Source organism: Podarcis pityusensis, assembly GCF_964106645.2.
Source record: "Podarcis pityusensis genome assembly, chromosome: 6".
Classification (NCBI taxonomy): Eukaryota; Metazoa; Chordata; class Lepidosauria; order Squamata; family Lacertidae; genus Podarcis; species Podarcis pityusensis.
The window spans coordinates 55,996,585-56,009,417 of record NC_138030.1 but is presented as its reverse complement, the minus strand read 5'-3'; the positions used below and the strand labels follow the sequence as shown (position 1 = coordinate 56,009,417).

General features: G+C 39.7%; 1 protein-coding gene across 6 annotated transcripts in view; it reads left to right on the top strand.

The window, feature by feature from the left end:
* EPS15 (epidermal growth factor receptor pathway substrate 15) overlaps positions 1 to 12,833 on the top strand; it is a 52,493-nt gene that overhangs the window by 21,863 nt on the left and 17,797 nt on the right. For 5 of the 6 annotated variants that reach the window (XM_081010821.1, XM_081010819.1, XM_081010818.1 and 2 more), the window contains exons 7-14: positions 72 to 197; positions 1,276 to 1,335; positions 2,197 to 2,388; positions 2,468 to 2,613; positions 3,284 to 3,440; positions 5,902 to 5,987; positions 9,859 to 9,931; positions 12,098 to 12,259. In XM_081010821.1, the coding sequence (XP_080866947.1) occupies positions 72 to 197; positions 1,276 to 1,335; positions 2,197 to 2,388; positions 2,468 to 2,613; positions 3,284 to 3,440; positions 5,902 to 5,987; positions 9,859 to 9,931; positions 12,098 to 12,259 (1,002 nt within the window). The remainder of the gene's footprint in view (positions 1 to 71; positions 198 to 1,275; positions 1,336 to 2,196; positions 2,389 to 2,467; positions 2,614 to 3,283; positions 3,441 to 5,901; positions 5,988 to 9,858; positions 9,932 to 12,097; positions 12,260 to 12,833) is intronic. The other variant, XM_081010820.1, reaches the window with a different exon arrangement.

Genomic DNA, 12,833 nt, shown 5'->3' with positions numbered 1-12,833 from the left:
GTTAATTTTTGGTTGGGTCAATATTCCTGTTAAATTAAGTGTGGCTCTTTTAATATTATTTCTAAAACCAGGTAGAAGACAAGGCCAAATATGATGCTATCTTTGACAGTCTGAACCCAGTGAATGGATTGTTGTCAGGTGATAAAGTGAAACCTGTTCTGCTGAACTCCAAACTGCCAGTTGACATCTTGGGAAGGGTAAGAATGACAAGCTTTTTAGCAAGGCAAAACATCTGTTTACCCTGTGGAATCCCATAGGATGATGATTCGTAATTTTTGGAGCGTCCCTGAGGGTCTCTATCTCATGCATGGTTTTCACACATAGATTAAAAGACTGAGATCTCTACAAGGGGCAGCTCTTTATAAGCAAACCCCTGCTGTTTGGTTGTTGATCTGCCTTAGTGGCAGGGGGCCTGTGGGCCAGATTAGGCCTTACAGGAATCCATGCCCACCTGCCCCAAACCCCGGGGCATCCATGATGGGTGTGGAGCAGGTAAAGATATGGTTGCAGATGAATAACAGGGAGCCTTACAGTGTACTCTAACTGTGCCTTAGCAAGTAGGACTTCCTGCCAGTGCTGATCAGTGGATTTCATTGGCCATATTCTGTTCACCGCCCTGTTTTACTTGTTACACAGAGTTATGAAAGAGTTCCCCCTCAAGTTGCTTTTAAATAAGAAAATGACCTGCTTGAAGCTTCAGTTAGGAAGAGAGGAAATGATGCTTTAGCTATTTATCTTCTGCTGTTTTCCCTCTTGAAACCCTCTGTAGCGAGAAAAGAACATTGATGAGGGTGTTTTTGGAAGGGAAAGACTGCTGCCATCCATCTGCACTTGATTGCCGCTTCAAGTAGCTGCTTTTCATGTATAAAAAGAAGCATCTGAGGGAGTGGTTTCAAGGAACTCCATGTAATTAGCAGTTTGGCCCTGAGATGAGTAGCACAAGCATAATAATATGGTTCGTAGGGTTGCTGTATTGCAGTTTGAATTGCCAATAGATGTCATTATGGACCGGATGCAGTAATAGTGAAAAGCTGTTCAGGCTATTCTAAAATTTTAGATTTTCCTAAAAGTTAGTTAATAATCCGGTGTTGAGAGTTAGTCATGGTCCAGAAGTGGCAGGTTTGGTTTTTGTTTTGCTCAGAGGAAAAACAGATTTCCAATGTCTAGTGCTGTTGGTATTTAACAATACAATGAAAGAAGCATTAGGAATATGATGAAATAAGGGTAGAATATTCCATTGTGTCCTGAATGTAGGCATGTGCATTTTTTGTTTAGGTTTGGGAGCTCAGTGACATTGACCATGATGGAATGTTGGATCGGGATGAATTTGCAGTTGTAAGTATAATGGTCCTTGTGAGATTCTAAACACACTTTTTAAAGTTTCTGGAGGTTGAATAGAGTATAGTCTACACTTTAAATCATACTGTACTTTCTTAGAGGCACATGAATCCAAATATCAGACTGGTTCTTGGAATAGAGCAGAAACTAAATTTACCACCAACAACTTAATTGCTAGACCCTGATGTTGGGAAAGATGGAGGGCACAAGGAGAAGGGGACGACAGAGGACAAGATGGTTGGACAGTGTTCTCGAAGCTACAAACATGAGCCTGACCAAACTGCGGGAGGCAGTGGAAGACAGGAGTGCCTGACGTGCTCTGGTCCATGGGGTCACGAAGAGTCGGACACGACTAAACGACTAAACAACAACAACACTTAATTGCTAGATGGAATGATGCCCCCCTCACTGTTCTGGGGTTCTCCCTAACCTCCAGACCCAATTTTGGGGACAGATGGGGAAGAAGCCCCATTGTGCAAGTGAAGATCCTTGTGCAGGGCTTCCACTGACTGGGTTGGTTAGGTTAATCTCACCCATAGGGTTGTATCTTAATGCTGTCTATATCTGAGCAAAACAGATTTCAACTCATGGAACATTGAATTATGCCCTAAGCTTCAAAATCTGAAAATACTTTTAAGTTGCAGTATTTGATGAATTGCCCAGACTCTTGGCATTGTAATGCCTCTAAATGTAACTTTGAACAGATCAAATTCGCAATGGAGGAGTACATGAATGTGAGATAGGTTTTAAAGGTTTTGTTCTTCCAGGTTGCTGCGTTGATTATATAAGCGTTGAAATTGCTTAATAATAAGCTAATGCTGTGCCCATCTTTTGTACTTCTTCAAAACTATTTTTCAGGCCATGTTCTTGGTGTACTGTGCTCTTGAGAAGGAACCTGTGCCAATGTCTTTGCCTCCAGCATTGGTGCCACCTTCTAAAAGAAAAGGTGTCAGTATTGCAGGTGGAGTGCATTTGTTGCCACCTTCAGCATCCAGTAAAGAGTCCCATCAGTCCATGCCACCTGTAAGCCTCAAAGCACCATCACCACAGGCAAGCTCACCAATGATCAGCATTTTGTTCTATATTTTTAGATGCGTAATGGAAAAATGACCTCTTTTTTTCTCCTCAGTGGGTTGTATCACCTGCAGACAAGATAAAATACCATGACATTTTTTTGAAAACTGACAAAGACATGGATGGCTTCGTCTCTGGTGTGGAGGCTAGAGAATTATTCTTAAAGACTGGCCTGCCTTCTGCCTTACTTGCACACATCTGGTAAGATATTTTTTAATGGCACAATCATAATTTCCATTTTTAAAGTGTTGGTGTAGGGTAACACTAGTTATCTGTAGAGAATTAAGTTTTTAGGGAAGAATTACTATTGCAAGTGCACACACAGGACTTGTCTAACTGAATTGGCAACATGTTTTAACAGGAGAATTCAGGGATTTGTGTCTACCTTTGATGCCTATGTCCTTTCCTCCAGGAGAAGGTTCCACAAACCGATGGAGGCCTTGTGTTTGTAGAAGGGCACATTGGGACTAAACCCAGATAGATTTCTTAATTTGAGGTGGGAGGCTGCCAGCTTCTGATGGGGTACACACCCTCTGAAGGAGCTGGTACACAGCTTGGGTGTGCTTCTGCTTTAAAATGTTTTAGAAGAAACACAAGTTTACATATCTGCTTACAGTATAAAAGTAAGGAAGATGCTACACACTCTTCCTTGTAAGAGTAGCTATGCTGGGTCAAAGTGCATCTAGGTGATGGGCAACCGCAGTTCTTTTTACCAGCTGCACCTACTGCAGTACTGAGAAGGCTGTTGTGTATCTGCTAAAATACTCAAAAGTTTCAATACCAGCATCAAAGTTGCATAATTCTTCTAATGAATACATAATTTTTAAGCGGGAGAACAAATGTTGAATCTTTCTCCCTTTGGCTTCTACAGGGCTCTATGTGATACAAGGGATTGTGGGAAGCTTTCCCAGGAACAGTTTGCCTTGGCCTTCCATTTCATCAATCTGAAGTTGACAAAGGGCATTGATCCTCCTCAGGTGCTAACTGCAGATATGATCCCTCCATCAGAGAGAACTGCTCAACAAAAGGTGACATTTTTGCATATTTTATGATATTTTGGACATACTTTAAGATACCCCCTTATTTTTTTTGTCACAGGCCCTTGGGTTAGTGTGCCTAATGATGTGTAAACAATTCTGCTGAACAGAGAGTTGAGTTCACTACCTTATATCTATTTTGTTGGTTTTCCCTTCCCCCTCACATAGACAAAGAAAGCAGACACGTGATTTTTTTAAAAATGAAAGGAAGAGATGGTTGAATTTGGAGCAGGGGGAAGGGATTGGGACCTGTTTATGAGTATTGTCAGCAGAAAGAGGCTCTGGTTAATCTAGTGCTGTCTTAAGCTCATAGAGGTTCTCATCGACTCTTAGGGTTAGGCTTCAGTACAAAGTTGTACAGGATGAGATTTGGTAAGAATATTGGGGGCAGTTCAGTGCACGCAACAGAGGCATACATATGGAAGTGTCTATGGCCTTGCGCTGAAGGGGAGGGGTGGAGCTGCTGTACGTTCAAGGAACTCCTGTCTAGGAAGTACTGGCACGGTTGATACATAAATTCTGTTGCCCACCTTTGTAACATTAAAAATGTGCATTTCATGTTAAGGACTTGCATGATTCCTAACCTTCTTGTTTTAACGATGACCTACCATAATAACAAATTTAAATAGGGTTAAGTCTCACATCATTTTTTGCGGTTTATTTTTAATCAGTATATGCCAGGTAAAAACAAAAGTTTGGTGAAATCAGATTTGTGTTGATAGCGTTCTTTGCTCATTTGGCCCTAGAAAATTTCTTTTTGGTTGTGCTAAACCAAAACGAATCAAACTTCCAGCCCAGAAATGACTCTCAAGAAGTTCTGCATTTTCTTTGAATTCAATAATATCAGGTTTATTTTTGCATTATTTTGAAAATCTGCTTTTATTTCTTGCTTTACTAATCTTTTTTGTATGTTTGCTTTCCTTCTATGTCTTTCCTAGTTTGGACTATATTTTCCATTCTGCACCATTCTGCTTTACATCTTTATTATACTGTCAGTTTCTTAAATCTGCCATCTCAAGGTTAGAGATTCTTCACTTTTCCAATATTGACTGTTTAATAATGAGCATCTTTCTCATGTCACATTTTATTTGAAACAGCAGAATGCTGCTTAATTCTCAGAAGTAGTGCTATTATCATATAGCTTTTGTCATCCCAAGGTCTTTGCTGTACTTGAACGTTTATAGAATAATATACTGCCGTGTACTTTATTTTGACACCTGTATGAAGGAAATAGTGTTAGGTAAAAAAGTATTTAAATTCAGATTATACTATCAGTTTCTTGGGGTTAGATATGCCCAGGTGTAAGATGCAATTACTCATCAGAATTGCACATTTGCTTCAATTATCATAAAACAGTTACACTGTAGAGTAATTAGCTTATAGGTAGGCACATTCAGTCTTAACCAACTGACAATCTAAGTTAGCAGTGTAGACAGCAATTGCATTTTTGGCTGTTAAGGGAAGAAATGTTATCAACTTTACTGCGACTATTGAATATAACATAAGGAATTCAGCAATAGCATGTCTTTTTAGCAGCGCAGCACTGTACTTCTAAAACTTGGATTACCTTTTAAGCTTGTGTCTTTCCCTGGTTAAAATTGTACTCTAAATTGCACCTTGTCAGTTACATTTTCTACTCACATCTTCATATCGGAAGGTGAATAGCATATATCTGTTGCATAATGTCTTCTTTTTACAAATATAGCTATGGTGTCACTATTGCAAGTAAAGCAATAGGAGACTTTTTGCAAAATTCTGACTAACATGAATGAGGCAACAATTATCAAGAGAACCTCATTACTTCCTAATGAGTTAATATGCAAATTATACTATACTATTTATTGGCAGTAGCCTTTGTGCTGGTAAGGTCCGTCTTTAGCATATGTGCCGCTGGGGTGCAAAGATCCGCCCAGTGTTCCTTTGTGGGGGGGTGAACTCAAAGTTGTGGAGCTTTTTTGTTTTTTTGGGGGGGGGGGGAATCGCTCACCTATAACAACACAGCAGAAAAAACTGCTTTTGTTTCCTGACACATCAGGAGTATTTGACGGAGGAGTGGGGCGGCCAAATATCGAGAGGGACCAGTTTGCAGTGGCTAAACATTTGGCGCCCCCCAGAATTCTCACCGCACCCCTTGCACCCCCGGGTAAAAACGGCCCTGGTGCTGGTGCTTATCCCCCTATAACAGCCCTGTATAGAATGGATTGGGCAAGCCCCTTTATAGCTCCACTGTATCCAGTCCCAACATCTGAAAACCTGATAGGATCAAAGGAAACCCAGTGCAACTGTTGTACCTCGACTTGTAGTTAGAGCACAGGTGTGTATGGGCAGTGTGCTGTAGATGATCCTTGCCTCCTTGCCATGGATTGGATGCCACTTCAGCTACTTGCACCACTGCAAATTGGGCTGCTTATTTAGATCCATGGCAAACCATATTTTCTCCTTTGTCTTGCAGAACATGCTAGGACCAAGTCCTGTAGCAGACTTTTCAGCAATCAAAGAGCTGGATACTTTAAGCAATGAAATAGTTGAACTACAGAGGTAAGTAAATAGAATTATGCATTTTGCTTGCACTGTTTTCATTTAATTGCCCATAACTTCATTTACACTACATAGCAGGAAGGTACAATTCCTTTAAATGAAATGCACCCCCTAGAACCCCACCATGACATGTAGCTTGTCATATTTACATGAATGAAACGCTTAATGGGTACCTCATATGCCTTCAGGTTCGAGGGCATTTCTCCTATGGGCTCACCAAAATCATGAACCTGGTCTTTATGATTATAGACCCAAGAGATTGAAGATGGATAGAAAGGGAGAAGTACAAAATGATTTATGAAGTGATGAAAGTCAAAGTAGCATGTTTAGGTTAGAGAAGGGTCAAATAATTTTATTTTATTTTTTATTAAATTTGCCATCCCATCTGATGTCAGGAAGCCACTCAAAGTGCCCCAGTCTGTTCTGGATTGAGCTTCAGTTTGTAGGCTCTCATTCAGTCAATAATAGGGACAAGGCAATGGTCTACCACATCCACTGCTGTACCTACGCTTTACAGAAATGAGACAGTTTACAGCTGATGGAAAAGAGAAGAGGGTAGAAGACGTGGATAGAGAAGTGAGAGAGAGAGCTGGTGTGGGGGTAGATGGAAATGCAAAATAAGACTTGTGAAACTTTGACTGAAATGTGGAGTCAATCAGCTGGAAAAATGAACGGGGGGAAAGGTTAGAGAATGAACTTGTAGTCTGTCAGTATTGCCTTTATCAACATCCAGTTGCAGAGGAATATGTAAGGTGCCTTCTACCTTATCTTGCCTTTAATATTGCATCTGTCTACTAATGTAAGATTTATTTGAGGTTACTTGAATTTTTAGCATTTAAAAGTCTACCATGTTTATGTGCATTATTCAGATAACTGCTTTCTGTATTTTTATGTTCAGTGCTAAGAAATTATTGGCTGCAACTGTGCCTATCTGTCCTAGATATAACAGCATGCTCTAGATAAATTCTTCCAAGTGGATTTACATTTGTTTCTTAAACAAATGGAAAAAGTCCTTACCTTAGGAAACTGAATATCTATGTTCTTGATTAGGGGAATTAAAAAAACCCCTGTACAGTACAGTTCACTGTATCAGTGTTTACACAGTGGTTAAGAGAAGGCTGGTATGTGTATATATACTTGTTTGAAATAATTTAATTGTGTAGTTGTCAGGGAACTGACATCGGAGCTAGAGGTGGAGGGGAGGCTCTCTAATGATGCTGGAGAAGGGCCCAGCAGGGAGAGAGGCAGCTCAGCAGATGGAGAAGCAATTCAGTGCAACACCAGGAATAAGGAGGGGCAGATGGGGGAATCGGAGAGAGGGCTCCCAGACTCTTCACCGGACACCAGCGGGGAGAGCACTGGTCCTCCGCTACCCACGCCCTCCCTGCGCAGAAGACTTCCGCGCAGAGAAAGTAGGAGGAGACTGGGTGTCAAACAACTTTTATGTTGGAAAAGGTTTAAGAAACGCCCACTGACGGATTCTGCTAGCGACTGAGGCAGCCACGAATTGAAGGGCTGTCCAGACAGAAAGGTTTAACAAGGCAACATAGCCAGGAGAGGCGGCAACTTACGCACGAGCAACCCCATACCATTATAGTAGTGTTTTGATAAAACACATTTCCTTTTCTAATTTCAATCTTGCCTTCAGGATTTCAAAGCAGGTGGTCATAATAGTCAGGCACATTATTTGTATGACAGTGGCTTCTGGTATTCTCTGACAGAGATAGGACCAATAGCCTTGACAATAATGAAATAATGAAATTAGTTATGTTGAATGAAAAGCAAAGCATATGTGATGCCTTGCAAAAGGAACCTGCGTCAACATCAATGCAGAATTGTGTGATTTCTTTCCCCTTTGGCTAGCGTGCTCCTTCAGTTGACCTCTGCTGTTCTGTTTATTTTAGTTTCTTCTGTGTTGGCTGATTATAAGCACATTCATCTCTGGTGCTATTTATGGATGTTGTCTGTTGTGGAAGATCTCAATAGTTGTAATACAGGAAAGAGCTATAGGAACAGATGCAAATCTGCATATGAGATTTTACTTTGCCTTGAATATCACAGCAAGGGAAACTTGTCAATCGTTGATCAAGTGGCAGGCCATGTTACCTGTTGAAAATATTGAAATGCATGAATAATTACCAAGCTTGAGAGTATCTCTAAGGATTTGGAAACTTTTTCAATTAAAGAACGAAGAGGAAACCTGAAATGCTAGCATACTGGGCACCCTCATACTTGCTGGTTCTCCCTTTCCCCTTCCCCCATCTCAATATTAATCTCCTGAAATTGTTGCTTAAAATTGTTGTTATTATACATGCGGCGACCTTTTTGTACAGAGTTCCATTCCTGGCCCCCCACACGTGTTGGTAGGGCGCACATAAGCGCCCCCATTCCACCCTGCCCCGTTCCACCCTCTTCCCAGGTCCAAAAGGACCTGTGCCTCAGCGATCATTCTTCAATTGGACTCACCTAAAATGGTCGCTACCTGAAATTATTATTTCCCACAATTCACCATCAGGTCCCAGGGTGGGTCACAACATTGTAAATGACAATATTACAAGCAGTTTACAACCAATTACAATCACTGCTGGAGAGGGTCCTAAAAAGAACTATCTCAGTATATTATCTAATTATCCACTGAGCTATTGCGTCAATACAGTGGTACCTCAGGTTACATGCGCTTCAGGTTACAGACTCTGCTAACCCAGAAATATTGCTTCAGGTTAAGACCTTTGCTTCAGGATGAGAACAGAAATTGTGCTCCGGCGGTGCGACAGCAGCAGGAGGCCCCATTAACTAAAGTGGTGCTTCAGGTTAAGAACAGTTTCAGGTTAAGTACGGGCCTCCGGAACGAATTAAGTTCTTAACCCGAGGTACCACTGTATAACTTTCCTGCAAAGTATAGCAAAATGCTAGCAGGGGAAGAGTGGAGGACAGCTCCCTCAGTGAAGGGAGTGTGTGAACCCGGGGTAAAAAGATCTGTAAGGTTACATTAGGACAACCTGCCCAAGTATTTGGTCATATATTGGGGAAACTGCACCTTGTAATGGTTTATTGGACACAAGTGTTTCCATGTGGCTTCATGCAGTCAGATCCAAAAGTCCCATTCTATGCACAGGATGTCTCTTCCTCGCAGATAGGCTATTAAAACCTTGTTCTAGAACATCCTATGAGGGAAATAATACCAGATCCCAAGATGCTTTTTTCACTTGCGCAAGAGCTTGTGAAAATATGAAAATTATAGAACCTGTGTATCATTTCACTGCATGAAATCTGCTAACACTTGCATGTATGTGTGTGCAAAATTATGCTAGCAGCAATTTTCCTCCTGTTTATGGCCCTGGATCTAACCCATGATTGGGAATCTGCTGTTTAGCTGCTTCCAGATTTATGTTTCAAAAAGAGGACAAAAATGCTCACTCCACTGTTCGTTTTTATCCATATTGCAAAGATCAGATTAGTATTTTTCTAGGAAAAAATAATCTGGTTGCTCAAGTCTATTCAATTATAGTTCTGGTTCTAAAAGGGTTAAACAGATAGAAGCTGATGCAATCCCTCCCTCTTTTCACCAGACAATTGCTCCATAGCAACAGTGAGATCACTGAAGACAGTATTTCATTGATTCCCCCCCCCCTTTCATCTCTGCTTTCTCTTTAAGCTGTTATTTCCACCTACCCATGTCTGGGAGAGTGAAAATTGTATATGTAGAACATTTCCTTTTTCTTCTTCGTAATTAAAGGAACAGAAACTCATTCCTATAAATTTAATGTTCCACTATGTATTTAAAAAGAGAGACTGGCTTAGGGGGTTGGATAACTGTACCTGGTGTAGCTGATGTGCTTAAATATTCCTGCATTGTTTGCTGGTCTTCTAGGGAAAAGAATAATGTGGAGCAAGATCTAAAGGAAAAAGAAGACGCAATCAAACAGAGGACAAATGAGGTCCAGGTAATTTCAGTGTAAATTTGTGTGGTTTTCTTGTGCTTTGAACAATGTGTTGGATGAACTGACTTAGAGCTTGTTGAAAAATATATTGCAGTAAGTGTCCTTAGCAAATGCACTGCAAATAAGGGTTCTGCACATGCTGATGTAAGAATTTTATTGCCTTAGGAATTTTGAATGGAAATGTCATGTTAAATGCCTGCAGGATATGGTGCTTAAGGAGAGATGAGGAAAATGTGGCATGTTTGCGGAGGAAGATACTGTTCTGGTCCACAGTATTAGAATTTTAAGCACTGTATACCATAACACATTTAGGATTTTGTTTCCTGCAGATAAAGGATTGCACCTAGGCACACATTTGTCAAGCTTCTCGTTTCTTACCCATAAATGCCATTGAGTTCATTGAATTACCCAGGCATAAGTGATACTAAGATTGTGTCCTAACCTATGCTGTAGCTGGAGGGGTGGGACTCCAGAGCATCTAAATGTTGAGCAAAAACTGCTTTTGCTTAAATTTAAAAATCCGTCCAATTTGGCTATCGTCATTCAGTGGCAACCTCTTATTTATTGAGCATTAGTCTTTTCTGGTGAAATTACACAGAGCAGTTTATTTGTGAGCAATTTTTCTCGCTAGATGATGGTGAAATCTGTTTTCATAAGGTGATGAGAAGTGCACTTCTTTTTAATGATAGCAAAAAGTGAAGCCTGAAATGGGCCATTTATTATAAAGTAAAATCATATTTCTCTAAACATTTTTAATGGTTATTGATTTTCATTTTCCTTTAGTAGCTCCTTGTTATAGAAGCCATATAGTACTGAAATTTGATTAATAGAAAATGAATTAAAGGATTTGAAAGGGATGGTATGACTGGAGATCTTCTTGTCTTCATAAGCTATGGCAGAATTTTCAACTAGGAATTGGAAATGGTAGTCTTTTTTTTAAAAAAATGGATTATGGACTCCTGAAATGCTTATTCCTCTAAATTTACCTATTCAGTTATGTTAGTATGAGAACTAAAACTACAGTTTTCCCCAAGAAACTTGTTGAAATACAATATTAGGAGGCCTACTGTAGGATAGTTTGCTTTTCACCTAGTGAGGCAAGCTTTGGTAGGAAAGCAGATATTTTTAATACGTGTGTGAGAGTAAGGCTTCCTTTCAGTTATGTTTTATGTTTAGAGGCACAAATAGACTTCCTGCCTTAGTATGCATTGAAACTTTTGAAGATGAGCCTTGATCAGAAATGCAAGAGTTTCCATGGTTTGATTTCATACCAAGAAATCAACATTGAAATTAAATTACGTAAGAAATGTCTCTGAAGAGTCATATGTAGCTTTAGAAAGGGTGAAACTGGACATTAAGAGAATGGCATTTCAGACACTCAAAATGAGTTGTGCAAATCAATGCAGTATTTACTGAAGTGGAGTAAATTGAAATGGCATGATATGTGCTATAATAAAAGAAATATATGGACTTAAACGTGAAAGCATTCAATACGTTTAATTCATCATATAGAAAAGGCATTGAACAGATTGAAAGGTGTCTGTTCTTCTATAGATCTGTTTTCACATCTATGAACCTAATTTCCTTTTCATAATTAGGTTTCTGAAGTTAATTATCCTTGCTTGTTTTTATACTGTAGCAATATATTGTCTTGTGGGCATACAGAGCAAGTGTGTGGAATATTCTCCTTAATTCAAGTGTCTTGTGCAGGGGTAGGCAACCTAAGGCCCAGGGGCCGGATGCGGCCCAATCGTCTTCTAAATCCGGCCCACAGACGGTCTGAGAATCAGCGTGTTTTTACATGAGTAGAATGTGTCCTTTTGTTTAAAATGCATCTCTAGAATATCAGCTAAAAAAATTTCTGAACATGTTACAGTACTTACTTTGTTCCTTTTCATGTTATTGTTTTTAATTCTGTGTCAAAATAGACAATTCTTCCTTCTGAAAATGTGTGATATAAACATCATCTGCTTCATTTTTGTCATAGAAAACAATTTATATGCTTTCTGTCTTGTTTTCTTGGATTTTTCCATTGCCTCCTGCCACCCCTTCCATTTTTCTGCATATATCATATGGTCTAAATCTTCAAACTGTCATACTTTTTATGAACATGAATACATTAAATGCTTTTTTTAAAACAAAAACAAAAACTTATTTGCAAAATTCCAGGATCTTCAGGAAGAAGTAAAAAGGGAGAGCAATAATTTGCAGGCACTGTTGGCTCAGAAGCAGGAAGCAGAGGAAATCCTTAATAATCTTGATGACGAGAAAGCCAAGCTGGAACAGCAACTTAATGTAATCCGGCAAAAATGTGTTGAAGAAGCTGATTTGGTAGGCAATGGTAGCTCATTTGTGAAAACGCCCCTAAGTTTGTTGCAACTCTTCACTGGAGCAATAGTAATATATATATGTGATGTGAAAAAGAAAATAGCTGGAATGGGAAAATGTTGCTGTTCTCACATTATAAAGAACAATTGACTGAAAATTACTAAATTTGTTTCAAATTTAAGCTTTAAAGTGAGGGGGAAGAGATATTGCCATGATTGCAATGTAACTCTTATTGGAATGCTTCAACGGGTGCTATATCCTTCTAAGAATCCATATTGTTGCCTTGTTTGGTACATGCACTGTGGGCTCCTCCTCGAAGCTATGTTAGACATTTTGGACATGGTTATGGTGCTGTTTTAAGGCCAGTTGCTATTAATCCTGGCCTAAGTTTGGATGGGCGCAGTCTTAAGAGTCTCATGCCCAAAGCAATTCATTTTTAAAACATAACAGCATATTCCTACAAAAGAAAAAGAAGAAATAAATATAAAGTTGTGGTTTGGCTAACCCTGTCATAGCAATGTAGTGCTCTCCAGATGTTATTCAGACTGCTAAGCCCAAGCATGCAGTCAGAGGAGTC